At 34.3% G+C, this 14454-nt stretch overlaps 1 protein-coding gene across 1 annotated transcript in view; it reads right to left on the bottom strand.

Moving 5' to 3' along the window:
- Positions 1-721: 721 nt before the first annotated feature.
- Positions 722-14454, bottom strand: part of CCDC88A (coiled-coil domain containing 88A) — an 81568-nt gene continuing 67835 nt past the window's right edge. The window contains exons 26-31 of the mRNA XM_029287196.1: positions 11210-11293; positions 9706-9909; positions 9387-9458; positions 7321-7401; positions 4737-5005; positions 722-2753 (exon numbers count right to left, since the gene is read on the bottom strand). Of these exons, the coding sequence (XP_029143029.1) occupies positions 1758-2753; positions 4737-5005; positions 7321-7401; positions 9387-9458; positions 9706-9909; positions 11210-11293 (1706 nt within the window). The 3' untranslated portion in view covers positions 722-1757. The remainder of the gene's footprint in view (positions 2754-4736; positions 5006-7320; positions 7402-9386; positions 9459-9705; positions 9910-11209; positions 11294-14454) is intronic.

Genomic DNA, 14454 nt, shown 5'->3' with positions numbered 1-14454 from the left:
TTTATAAGTAGAAACTTTCTCTTACACAGGAATTTTTCCCAGACGTACTCAGAGACAATAGTAGCCATACACACAAATTTCTTGAAATCCTTAGTTTATACCAGTGGTGGCGAACCTATGGCATGGGTGCCAGAGGTGGCACTCGGAGCCCTCTCTGTGGGCACACGTGCCGTTGCCCCAGCCTTGCCTCCCCCCGTGACCCCGTCCTCTCCAGCAGCCCCCCTGGATGAGAGTCGCCCCCGAGTGTGGCCCACGTGGAGCAGCACAGCCAAGGACATGGCAGCCGGGCAGTGTAGACAAGACTTTGCCCTCACGCCCCATTGCGCACAGTTGATGCTGCGGGGCACGGGCAGAGGGCATGGCTGACATGGTGCTGCTGGGCGATCTGCGGCAGGCCCTGGAGGCAATGAGTGGCCCTGCGGGCAGGCGGGGTGGGGGCGGGGCAGGGTGTGGAGCGGGGGCGGGGCCAGTATTGGGGCACTCGGTCTCTAAAAGGTTCACCATCACTGGTTTATACCATATTAAAATATGTAAAGCTTATTGGATGTAGCTTGAAATGCAATGTAGGATTTATTTGTACAATGAAAAACAAATGAACAAAGAATTTGAGCATAACTAAAATAATCTGCTGAGGCCAATTTAAAAGGTTTTGATAACACTTTCTAATTAGCTATTGTATTTAATAAAAAGATACTGCTGTTTCATTTTATTTTTTATTTGAACATAGTGTCAAAATTAATGCTGCTATATAATAAAAATTCTGACGTAGGCCTACAGACAACACATCACAGGAGTACATAAGTGCTTCAAGCATGGAATGAGAAAGAACAGAAAAAACAAAGAAATGAAGCAGGTTTGTCCTTCCAGTGCAACTTGTGCAAGCCTGTTATATATCATTAAACAAAACCAGAGCCACCATTTAGGCTTTATGCCATATGTTTTATATTTAGAGTACACATTGAGTACAAAAATGATGGTTACACTGAATTATTCTGACTATGACATTTCTTTAGGATATATTATAAATTAAAAGCTACAATGCAGACTTCCTTCCACATTTTTTACTAGCCTGAGTGGGAAAGAACAGGAAGGGCTCAATTCACGTCAGGTGACATGACTACAATACAACATGAAGCACACTTAATTTGGGAAAAAGAATCCAAACAAATATTTTGTGGGATTTATTTCTGGATGTGTACACATACAACTGATTTGTAAACTATAAAGTGATAAAACAAATTCTGGACAAACAAACAATGCTACTTATTTTAAACCAATCAAAATTTAACGTAGCTGGATTGGGCCTAAAATCTAATCCACATAAAACTGCAGCATCTGAATAGAAGAGAAACTGTCCCAAAATTAGTAATTGCTGTAAATTGTTGTAATTGCTATACTGTATCTTTAAAAATGCTGTTTCTGGCATGGTGCCATGCAACTGGCTAGCATGCATCCAGTAATGTCCATAACATATTTTTAACAAATAGAAGATAAAAAAATCAGCTTGCATTAAGATTTTTGATGAGGCATGCAGCAATCACACATTGCAGTTAATACTTCATGCAAACTTTAGCATGTCTTTAACTTTACATTCCTTCATGTGCTAAGAATTCACATGCTATGAAACAAAAGGTGTGTTATTCATCCCTACTTGAGGAAAAAATCTTAGGTTTTTTTTCTATCTAATTAATAAGACAGGCTCTACGTTTCAAGCCCATTCACACTTTATCAGGGAAGTTACTTAACTGTATAGCCTATCATACACAACCATATTCATACCAAATAGTTTGGGTATCTTCATCAGCTGGTAATGGGGATTCACTATCATTAGGGTCTGAATGCACAAGGATTTTAAATTTGTTGCTATTCTGTGTGATATCTACCTTTTTATTTTCATTTTCAGATTTCTGATTTTCAAAAGGTTGTTTGTGATCTTTCTGTGGCAATTTCACCAATGAATGAAATGATTTAGCTGTTTTGGTTATGGATGTTTGAGGTATTCCACTAACATCACAGACTAATTCAGTATTAAGCGTCAGAAATGGCATAGAAAAATGGCCTGAAGATGATATACCCACTTTATCATTATTTACATTACTGAGAGAAAATGTTTTAGTAATAAATTTGGTCTTTGTTCTGGAATTGCTAAGCCTTTCAGGTATATTCAAATTATCAGGTATAGTAATATTAGCTAAGTCATTTTTGGAAAAACTAACTGCATTATCAGGAGCATAATAAAAAATAGAAGTTTGTTGTTGAGGATTGTACTCACTCGAAGATGATATAATATTTTGTTCAGCTGTAGCTGGAGAAGGATCAACAAATATTGGCTGCCTAGTGTCCTTAGATAAAAAATCATGGATACTGGTCCTCCGAGTAGTTCCTTCTGCTGTTGAAATCACACTGCTTGCACGAGGTAAAGTAGCATAGGGATTGCAGTCTTTGGATTGTCGCTGTGACTGGACATTTTCTTTAGCAGATCTGATCTTTCCTTTAGTGCCTGCAGCATATGTCTCTAAAAAGTTCCAATCTTTAGAATCTTCTGTTCTGTTTAAATTGAGCCTTGCAAGAGGCTCTTGCTTACCTAACTTTACATCAGATAATTCTGTTGTATTTCTTACACTCTGCGATCTGACAATACCACTACTGCCTGATGTGGGTTTGCTTAGTTTTTCTCTTCCTGTTAATTCAGCATTCTCCGAAAAAAATTTCATTACTTCATCCAAAAGATTATCTTTGCTTGAAGACTTTAGCTGCAAAAATTGATAGAAAAAGAGAATGAATATAAAACACACACACAATTTTCCTATCAAATTTATACTGATCCACAGACTAAACTTGCCCACCTGGCCCTATCTCTCTCCTTTTGGAGACTGCATTTCGTCTAACAACACATTGCTTAGGTCCCAATAGCTACCTGTACCTGCAAACCTAATTCCAGAAGAACTATGGCGTATTATGAAAAATGTTTTCTCTGATGCTGAATTACAAAGTATTGTTGCTTGTAAATGAGCTGAGAAAATTATTGAACTTTTATTTTAAGAAACCTGAAAAACATAGCATAAAACATTAATTCTAAATTGCCAATTTATTTAATCTCCAAAATGAAAATATCACAATTTACAGAGATATACACTAATAGCTGCAAGAACAAATTTGGGATAACAATGAAAAAAAAGATCCTAGCAAATTGTGTCAAACTGGGAGATAAAATTGGAGAATATGTAGCAATGGCAAAATTAACGTTATATATTCATAATAGACATCTAACTAAATTTAAGCAATTGAAAAATACACTTTTATATTGTACTTTTTTGCAGGATCAAACCACAAGCTTAAAAATAAAGAATTATTTAATTATAGCAGCCAAAATAATAATTGTTCAACACTGGTAAACTTTAGAGAATATAAAAACTGAGTTGTGGATAAGTAAAGTCTCTTCAATTGCCATATTGGAAAAAAAAAACCACAGATAAAGTAATGAAATTTCAGAAACAGGAATCACAATTTTATCAAACTTGGTTAGATTTTATGATTTACCTTAAGAACAATAGATTATAATCTGGTGTATTACTTATATATGATAAATGTTCAAATGTATAGTACTTGATTTTTTTATTTACATACTAATATATTTTTTTATTTTCTCTATTTTTTTAAATATAGCTTGGAATTACATTAAGGCAGCTAGCTCATATTGTAAAAGGAAAAATAAGCAAGAGACTACTTTTCCTTAATAAAGAGAGAGAAAAAAATGAACTAATGAATAATATTGTAGGGTTGGAAAACACTAGACTGGTGATGAATCATTGAGTAAAAAGCTATGCAGGACTGGTGTTTGGATGCAAGATATCCCTTGAAGGGGCATTAAGCTACTTTAAGACTATATGCCAGCTGATCATATTTGATGAGGTTGGTGCCATAAGGTCCAAAGAAACTGAACACTAGTGAGAAGTTATAGAAAAAAGTGAAAACTAGAGAGAAGCTACAGAAATGATAGTAACTGGGAAATTTCCCAAAAGACAACCAGTTTCAATCTCATAATTTTGTAATGGAAATGGTTGGAGGGTGCTAATCTGGCCCGTCTTCTTGAGCAGCGAGGTAGCTTGGAGAATAAGATTTCAAAGAAGACCTATCAAGAATATTTGTCTCCAGAACTGAGTCCTGAACGAATTCGAAAGAGGTTGAATGGACAAAGGGGAAGTTGCTGAAGAAGAAGCAAAAGGATTTTCAGACAAATACTAGGACCTGGGAGGAGTTTAGGAGGACTTTTAAAGACTTATGGTATCTTCTATTTTATTCATTTTATTCATTTCTAAAAAGCAGAATGAGATTCAATGAATGATTATGGCAAACCTATTTTATTTACGCTATAATGTAACACAGTTGCTGAAAACATTATTTAGGGCTTGAGAATAACCATTCTGTTGTAAAAAATCTGAGATTAATTTTCTGTAGGCTTATTCAAGTCTACCATGCATAATGGCATTATCTTCTTTTTATAGATATGACCATTAATAGAATGTACTTTTTTAAACTAAGCATTTCAGCTATTACTTTCCTACTTGGTTATCTTCTTCAAATTTTTAATAAATAAGGAATGCTGGTTCTGAGATTTAAAATTAGTTGTTTTTCTTTCCTGGATTTCAAATCAATTGTCATGATCTACTTGAACTCATATTATGTTTACTCAGGCTTAAGTTATGTCTCTTAAAATTAAGTAATTTTTAACATACCTCTGCTGAAGTAACTTTATGACTTTCTTCCAGAAATTGCTGCAGAGTAACCATTTCACTTCCAGGGGATTCAGTTTTAATTCTCCGCATTCCTTGTTTATCTATTTTTTCTGACATTGTATGATGAAGCAGGAGACTAGATTTAGTGTGACTTTTCAAATACTGTATGGGGCTGCTGCTACTACTGGACCATGCTTCATGCTCATGAAGAAGGCTGAATTCTCCACTACTGTGGCTTTGAGGCCTGCTTTGGTTGTTAGTTGCACCTGCTTTAGAATAAACAGCATTGATATTTTTCTTAGCTAAAATAAATTACAAACGTTTTAACAAGTACATTTGGAATGAAATACAATATATTGCTAGATGTTTTTAAAGCACTGAAACATCAACTGCTGTACAGTAATATGCTTAAACACCTATTAAAATTTGTATAATAAAATGTATTTCCTTAATTTTTCCCTTTACGGGCTCTTCATTATGACATCTAATGTTCATTTAAAAAGTTTTGACTTCAACTTTCTTTTAAAACATCACTTTCCAATTTTCTATACATACATATACATTCCCACCATACACATCCAACACACAAACCTTTTCAATAACCCAAATAATAGAATCATAGTGATCTGCTATCTTTTATAATATGTTATAAAAGTAATGAAATTCAAACATGAAAATAATATTTTCAAGTTAATAAATATTTTGCTGAAAAGATTTATTTAAAAATACATTACTCTTTATATAAAGTCTCAATTCCTATGAATATAATTTGAAGAAGAGACATCACACTATGCACAAAATAACTGAAGAAATGCCAATTTCTCATTTTGGCATTTCTTCAGTCCAAAGCAGTTACCTGGAAACTATTCTTTGCAATATTTTGAATAACAATTTAAAAAACTTCTAAGCAGTATATATACTTAACTGACATAGTATTTCTGGAGGGAATAATTTATATTGGGAAAAACACAAATGCTCAAAAAGATACAAAATCCAGTAAAATTAATGAAATGAATTCATTGAGACAGTGATAGTTGGTTGTGCATGATCTGCTTTAAATAGAGATATTTTTTACAACAAAACAACAAGCTAAGTAGCCAGCCTAGTGTGCTTCTGGAGCTTTGGATAGGAGACTTTTCTTTCTTTTGCCTTTTTGTTACCTTTATTTGTATAGATCTCACTCTTGATATATCTAAACATTCTTTATACTCTCCTTTTTAATTTTTTTTTCTCTTTATGAGAAGAAATTTTTTTTCTTAATCTTCTCTATCCACTTATATCTGCATTTTTCCTTTACTTTACTCCTATCAGTTCTCATTTCTTCCTTTTTTTCTTTCTCATGTTATGTCTCTTATTTGCATAAATTCCACTATAGAAATATCTAAATATTTTTATACTCTCCTTTTCTGAACCCAAAGATACTTTTCCAAAAGGCAACTGGACTTTCTTGGTTTTTCCCTTGAAAACATTTCGCTTCTCATCCAAGAAGCTTCTTCAGTTCTGACAATCAGAACTGAAAAAGCTTCTTAGATGAGAAGTGAAACATTTTCAAAGAAAAAAAAACAAGAAAGTTCAGTTGCCTTTTGGAATAGCACCTTTGGGACAACCATGACCTGGATGATTGAGAATCTCCATAGGCAGTTTAAAGAAGTTTAGTTTAGTTTAATGAAGGGAAGGACTAGGGGTGACATGATAGCAGTGTTCCAATATCTCAGGGAGTCAAGCTATTCTCCAAAGCACCTGAAGGCAGGACAAGAATCAATGGATGGAAACTAACCAAACAGAGAAGCAACCTAGAACTAAGGAGAAATTTCCTGACAGTTAGAACAATTAATCAGTGGAACAACTTGCCTCCAGAAGCAGTGAATGCTCCAACGCTGGAAGTTTTTAAGAAGAGACTGGACAACCATTTATCTGAAATGGTATAGGGTTTCTTGCCTGAGCAGGGGGTTGGACTAGATGACCTCAAAGGTCCCTTCCAACTTTATTATTATTATTTATATTTATTTATACATTCCTTTTCTGAACCTTTATTCGCCTAATGAGATATCTTTCTTTTCCTTCTCAGTCATCTCTATCCACTTAAGTCTGCATTTTCCTTTGCTTCATTCCTATGAATTCTTTTCTTTGTTTGCCCACTATCAATAGCAATACACCTAGATGTTCAATATTTTTAGCACTATTATTAATTATATTATATTGCTAATGATAATTGGGACATCAAATGCCATCAGTGTACCTGTAATTTTTGGACTGCACATTTATTTTCTACCCCTGACATTTAGTTGGGGGGGGGGTATCAGAGAATCTGAAAAACTTTCCCCCTTAGTGACATGTTCAGTATATTATGATGTACTTGAATTGTACTTATATAAAGGGGAGTAGAGCAGTGAATAGAAACTATAGAAATGCAAGTATCTATTATATTTGTGTACCATACACTCCCAGCAAAGTCATCTATTTTAAAGCTTTATTATAAAAATAGCAAATTATCACAGTAAAACTTCCCTCATGCTATGAATATCACCCATTCTTCTTTGTAATATAAAGAATGAAGCACAGTTCATTTTGTCTAGAAGCATACCTTTGACATCATGCAGTGATGCATTATTATTGCTATTGCTAGTTGATGTTCTGCCACTATCAAGGCTGGCCGGTCTGGAAGCTAAATGCAAAAGAATCAATACATAGCATAAAGCACCTATCAAATCAGATTATACTGCACATGAGATATTTCATTCACAGAAATGAATGAATGATCTCACAAGTAATTTGGCCTTATCACTAAAGGGCTAGGTAAGAACCAGTAGTCTGAATTGCATTCAAGAATACTCATTTGGACTCCTCCATCCCCCGATACCAAGACATACCTTCAACACAATCTTTTCGAGGGCCTAGGGTTGAGATATATAATTGGGTATCATCAACATATTGACAATATCTAATCCTGCTGCAATAGATGACCTCACCTAGTGGTTTCACATAGAAGGTAAACCGCAGTGGGGAGAGAAATGCTGGAGTTGTACAGACAAGACATGAGAATCTATAATTAACAATCCAGAGGACCAAATGCCTAAGGAATCCCAGGCAAAAGCTGATCTATTCAGAGAAGAAGACTAGAGAGAGCAGAAGTCTTCTTTTCTGCTTTATATGAAGGGCCCATTAAGAGTGACTGGGGCCAGGGAAAGAAGGAGTTAGAAAGCATCTATGTGGAATCCACAATGGACCATGACATGATAAAAAAGAACCTCAAGAGAGATTTCTGCATTTACCCAGAAGAGAGTTCCCACAGTGGCCATTAGGAGGAGGGTGAAGAAAGGACAGGAATCAATGGGTGTAAAATAAACAAAACTTCTTTTACAGATGATGATTCTGGGAGACACAAGCCAATGTTAGCACTGTGAGAAAGTATTGTTAATTTCAACACTGAAGTAATCACTTTAGCATTCACAATAATCATTGGAGATTGTACTTCAGGAATTCATATAAAAAGCAAAGTTTGTTTATCAAAAATATAAGCATTTATATCCATTGTCTGGGAATACAACACCATCTTGCATAATAATCTCCCTGCAAAGGCCTGTCCCAATTTTTATCAAATTGGTGGGAGATATATGTTGGTATTAAAATCTCCGGAATTGCACAAACACTAAAAAAGTGCACTAATTCATCATTTACTGTAGAAATATGAATTTGGCGTTAATACTTTTTAAACAATATCCCTAAAACAGAAAAGATGTTTATAGGCAACTTTTAAAAAATGCTCGACAGCAGCAGTCCCCAACCTTTTGGGTTTTCCGAACTGGTGGGCAGGGGGAAAGGGGGTGGTTCTGCATGAGTGGTGGGCAAGCACGTACACACAGCTTCATTTGTGCAAGCGGTGGGCACACAAACCCATCACTCACACAAATGGAGCTGTGCGCGGATGCCGCTTCCAGGGCCAGTTCCAAACAGGCTGCGACCCAGTACTGGGCTGCAGCCCAGGGATTGGAGACTCCTGCTCTACAGCAGTAAAAAAGATATGAAACAAGAAAAATAGAATTGTGTGTTTATAATTTAAAACATGGTTAAAAATAGCATGTATACATGTAGAAAATTAATTTTGTTTAAAGCATTTACAATAGATTTTGCATGGATATCACCTATGCAGAAATGCCATCTCAATAGAACAAAAACATTCCTAATTTAACATCATGTACTCTTAAACCATATAGAGACAGTATTAATATAGTTCAGAGTAATGCATTTGATTTAAATCAATTTTGAACAATCAATTAAATTTTATTTAGCTGTAGCTTCTATTTTAGCACTCTCTAATTATATTTCATAAAGACAATACATTAATATATGTGAACATATGTTAAGAAACAGATTGTCTAACTGATTTTCAACACTAAAGTCTGACATTTAGAACTGAAGAAATGAATCTTGCACTCAACTGTTTGTTTTACTTAAACAACTGCATTAGGGAAATGGGGAAGAATTTTATTACATTAAATAAGATGAGATGAGTTGAGATGAGATGAGATGCAATTTGAAAGAAGAGAGAAAAACAGTCAAAAACTGACAAACGCTCACTTTCAAAACTGTTTTTAGTTAAACTTCATCAATGTTCCCATAATGAGAACTCATTTAAAGTATAAATCTTACCTTGAATTCTTGAACCTGTACTAGAATCGTCACTAATTCCTTGTGGACTGACATCTTCAAAAGATGTTGCATCTAGGTGGAAAACAAACATCAAAACCTTAATATTAGTTTATCATCTAGAAAATGCTATGAAATAGATTTTTCTCCAACAAATTCATGTTCTCACAAATAGTAAGTCAGAAATATAGACCTTTTCCCCACTACATAAATTTGTATTAAATATTTGCTGAAAAGTCATGAAATATTAAGCATGAATAGATTTCAATACCACTAGTGTTGCTAACACAGCCACACCACACTGAAAAGATTCTACCTATACCTTTATTATTAAGCAACTGCTTGGATCTCAAGCCTGCAGCAGAGTTGACAGTTGCAAAGTTGATGGATGTAGTAGAGAAGGCCATAGATCCCAATTCTTTTCTCCTTTTACCCGTGGATATATCATCAGGACCTTCCAGATGCTCAGAACTACCTATCCATTGTCCTCCTGCTAAGACCATGGACTGCATCAGGTCATTCATTGCTGGGATGCAAATGAAAGCAAATGAATCAGCATGATTCAATGATTTTTATTGCATTGTAAAATGCTTCACATTTATCTCTAATCATCATACTGAAAGCTACATTCCATGTTCCTATATGTTACAACATGCATTTGGCTGAATGAATGAAAAATGTTAAAAAGCAAGGCTTTCTTGTAGAGATGATTGTAAATGTTTTAACTGCCATGCTTGCGCTGGAATGCTACATAAATATATATTAGAAGCTCGGATGTTTGTAATGGTAAATGGAATGAACAGGGTAAGATGAGCACAAGTGCTTATATAAAGTCAGTGCTGGCAATGATAAGGGGCCCTTTATTGTGCAGGCTTCTACAGGGATAGATAATTGTGCATAACACTAGAGATAAGGTTCTAAATTAAATGTGCTCTATAACAGCTATCTACATATTGCATCCTTAACTTAAAAGTAAAATAATACACTGGCAAAAACTTGCCTCCCCATTCCCCATGTTCAGAAACTAGTAAAATATAAACAGGCTACTATTTATGTTTGGACAGGTTTTACTTTTAAAAAAGAAAGAAAATAGTACCTGTCTTTATAAGACTTGTAACTAAATTTAAATTTAAAAATGTGTGCAAATGTGTGCCAGGTACCTAGTTATCCATATGTATTTATGCACATATGCTCAAATGTTCCTCGCTTAACAACCACTCATTCAAAGACTTTCAAAGTTACAATTGTGCTAAATAAATGGTACTTATGACCGGTCCTCAAAGTTCCAGCCATCAACTACCCTACAAATGCATGATCTGGGCATCTGGCAACTGCGGTCATGTGATCATCATTTGCTATCCCTCACTGGCAGCTTCCAACAAGCTGCCAATGGGGAAGCTGGCAGGAGGTTGCAAGTGGCCAGCATGTGACATTGCGCTTAACCTGGACACTGGACTTGCTTAACAAAGGTAACTAGAACTGGAGGAACTGCATCACTAAGTAGCATGTTCATGTAACATTGTGTTTTATGACATTACTTAAGGATGGAAATTCCAGTCCCAATTATCATAGCTACCCGAGGATTACCTGTAACCTCCATAACTTGAGCATATGAATGTATCTCCATTTTGTGTTATTTATAGAGCCCAATAGTTATATATATTCAGTGTCGGTGTTTAGAAACATTGCTTCAGCTCCTTGTATACAGCAGGACTTGCACTATGCAGAATAGGGAAAATAGTGCAGTCCAGGGAAGGGTTAGGAAAGTTAGTAATAGATGCCAGTGTAGCCATTTAAAAAGAAGCTGAACTTTCATAAAGTCTTACACATGGAGCGACGGTAGAAGGCCTTCATTTTGTCTTTTTCCTTCGGTCTGTTCCTCAAAAAGGGCAGTCTTTTCAGTGCAACCACTTTTATGTCATAGCATAAGGAAAAACAGAAACAGTAAATGAAAGAAAAAGGGGAGAAGAACAGATGGAAGTTAAATGCTGAAACTAAGGACAGAAATGAATGTTTGAGTTTCCACTAGGTGCAATTTACTAACAGCTATTAATTTCATGTTGCTGAAGGACAATGAAATATGAAACCTCCATAGTGAAGCTTCTAAAACATCCAGAAACCCTGGAAATCCTATGGGAGGAACAAAAAGAATTTCCATTGTTCAGGATTAATAAATGTCTCAAAAATCAATCTAACAAAACCCAAACAAAGCACTGACTTTGAGACGGAAAGAAAGTTAGAAATCACCAAGTAAGGTTTTGGAGATTGAAAAATGTCTTTAAAATGCTAATTTGGTTTATTAAAGATCATTGAGCTTTGCCCTTACTTGCTACCAAATTGTGGCTGTAGTTTTTTTTAAAATTATTTGTTCGTTTGAGCCTGTTTTATTTCACTAAACTGTTGTGTGTATCAGTTGCAAAGTTCACTTTTTTAATATAATGCCAAGATTCACACATTGCACTAAGCCATAATCTTCTCTGTTTTTGCCTTAATTGATGCATGAAGCAGGGTCAGAGAATAAAAGATATTTTGTTCTTGAATAATAAACCATTTGAAACTATTTGTTGTTGGTTTACTGATTGGGTTCATACTTTATGTTAAGTGTAACATGATTTCATTATAGCTTAGTGTGATATATGAATCAAGCTATTGTAGTTTATTTACTTATTATTTATCAGTTTGCTTACTTATTATTAAATAAATATGCTGCTGATTCTCAGTGATTCTGGATGACTCACAAGTTAAAAAAAGCATGTGTGTATTAGCTTAATGTGGTTTCTTCCATAAATCATGATTAGCAAACTTCAACATAGCATGTTGTATAAACTCAACAACTGCATCCGATAATAATGAACAAATGTGAATATATACCATATAGTTTCCTATTTTAGTCCCAACTTCCTTTGTGTCCTATCAAGTATCCATTCCACATGGACATAAGACAAGGACCAATAAAAATAGGAGGGGGGAAAAATTCAGGAATTGGCCAAATAAGAGCCAAAATAACTATGTTCATCTGCAGAACAGACTTTAATATATCTAACTTTTCGTATTAGTCACAGTTAAAACAAGCCATGGCTAAGCATGACCAACCATATACTATCTAATTAAGAAAGGAAGTGTAAAAAAAATGTAAACAATCCATTAGAGTGTCATCTTAAACAATAGCACTTGGGTATTGGGCAGGGGATGGTATCATTCAGAAAATTGATACCATAACAAAAGAAAAAAGAAAAATATGACATTGAAGAGATGTTAAAATCAAAAACAATTTTAAATTCAATGTTACAAAAGGATTTTACATGGACCTCTTATTCCATACTTGAAATCCTATGCAAGAGGACCTGGTAACTAGAAAAAAAAATTCAGTGTGGATTTATTGCAGTCCAAACACAAAGCATATATGTACATTATTAATTTCAGAAAAATAATGAGAAAAATCAAAATGAAGTATGTTCAATAACATTAACTTCCAAGAAGTTATATATGATACCACAATCTTAGAAAATTTAATCTTTACTTATGATCTATCTATTTTCATATGCACTGCATTTTTCACTGGAGGATTTTGCTGGAGTAAAAAGTAGGAAAAATTCCCAGAAGTACAAATCTTTCCCATCTACCAATTCCAACTCTGCCTCTCTCATCTAAATTAAACCAGGACAGAGTACTTCCAGTTATTATTTCAATCTATAACTCCATCCTAACACTTCAATTCTGGATATATATTTCTAGGAGTACACATGAAAAAATATATTGTATGTCAGTCTCTGTCAATGATTTAGCCAATTTGGTGAAGAAAGTGGTGTTTCTGTACTTTGAACTCTTATTATTTTGATCCTTTTTCAATCTGGATTTATATTGGATTTGACAAGTAGACTATCTTGATTATTCTGGTGAATTCAGAAATAGATAGGGAAGAGCTACTTTGTTGATAGTTCTAGATCTCTTGTCAGCTTTCGATAGCATTAAGTAAATATTTGAAGGAGAACTGAAATTGGACATACAATTTAGTAGTCGTTCCTTCCTGTTTTTCCAGATGCTATCAGAAAGTGATACTATGAGATTTTGCTTGACCTTTTTGGAATTATCCTTTATGGTACCACAAAATTCTATCTTCTCCCCATCTTATTTAATATGAAACACTGAGAAGAAACATGTATAGTTTGGAGGTAGATCTCATAAACGTGCAGGTAACACACAGCCAACTTGTTTGGATTGCAAGTTTGGATTGCAGTTCTCCAATGTGTAAGAAACAGAATGGGAGAAAACAAAGTGGGATTCAGTACAGACAAGGTGGAATTTGTATTGATTCTAAGAACTGGAAATCACAAGTCAGCTGCTATACAGCAGTAAAAACTGATAATCTGTAATGGTGAAGCTGACAAAGAGCCTATCTCATCCATTCTACAAATTATATCAATGAAGGAGAGGTAAAAAGTGAAAAAAATTCACTCAAATGTATATTATAGATATATTGTACTTCATAGAGAGTACATTCAGTCAAGCAGTACATAAAAATGTAGGTCAGAATGTAACTGTAAATCACAAGCTATCTATTATAAACTTCAGTTTTGCTGAGATGCACATAGAGTGAACAGAAGCTTCAGTGCTTGTTATCTGAAACACCTAAAATGATACCAAATTGTCATTAATATAAAACTACAAAACTTAAGAACATTTTTGTTCATTTTAAAACATTATTTAAAATGTTTGTATAAAAATATAAAAATTAAAAGGTAGGCACTACATTTACAACTTTTGGCAATAGGTAAAAATTTTAAGCTATTTGCCTTATGAAATATATATTGTATTTTTTTTAGTTTATGAATGAAAAAACTGCTTTTGTTAATTAAATCAACAAACGAATATTAAGAATTCAGCATTCCAAAAATGGGTATACATTGTTTTGATACAGTTCAAATACCTTTAGAACAGAATTCTGAACAGTGACCACAAAAGTGTAATGCTCATAGACTGGATTGTGAAAATAAACAATAAGCATTCTGCAATTTTATACAGCCCACTAAGTTTACTATTTAAGGTCTTAACATTGCTAAGTCTGAATTTC

Source organism: Protobothrops mucrosquamatus, unplaced genomic scaffold (genome assembly GCF_001527695.2).
Source record: "Protobothrops mucrosquamatus isolate PMUCROS unplaced genomic scaffold, P.Mucros_1.0 scaffold_256, whole genome shotgun sequence".
NCBI classification, from domain to species: Eukaryota; Metazoa; Chordata; class Lepidosauria; order Squamata; family Viperidae; genus Protobothrops; species Protobothrops mucrosquamatus.
The sequence above is the reverse complement of the archived record's forward strand: the minus strand, read 5'-3'. Positions and strand labels throughout refer to the sequence as shown.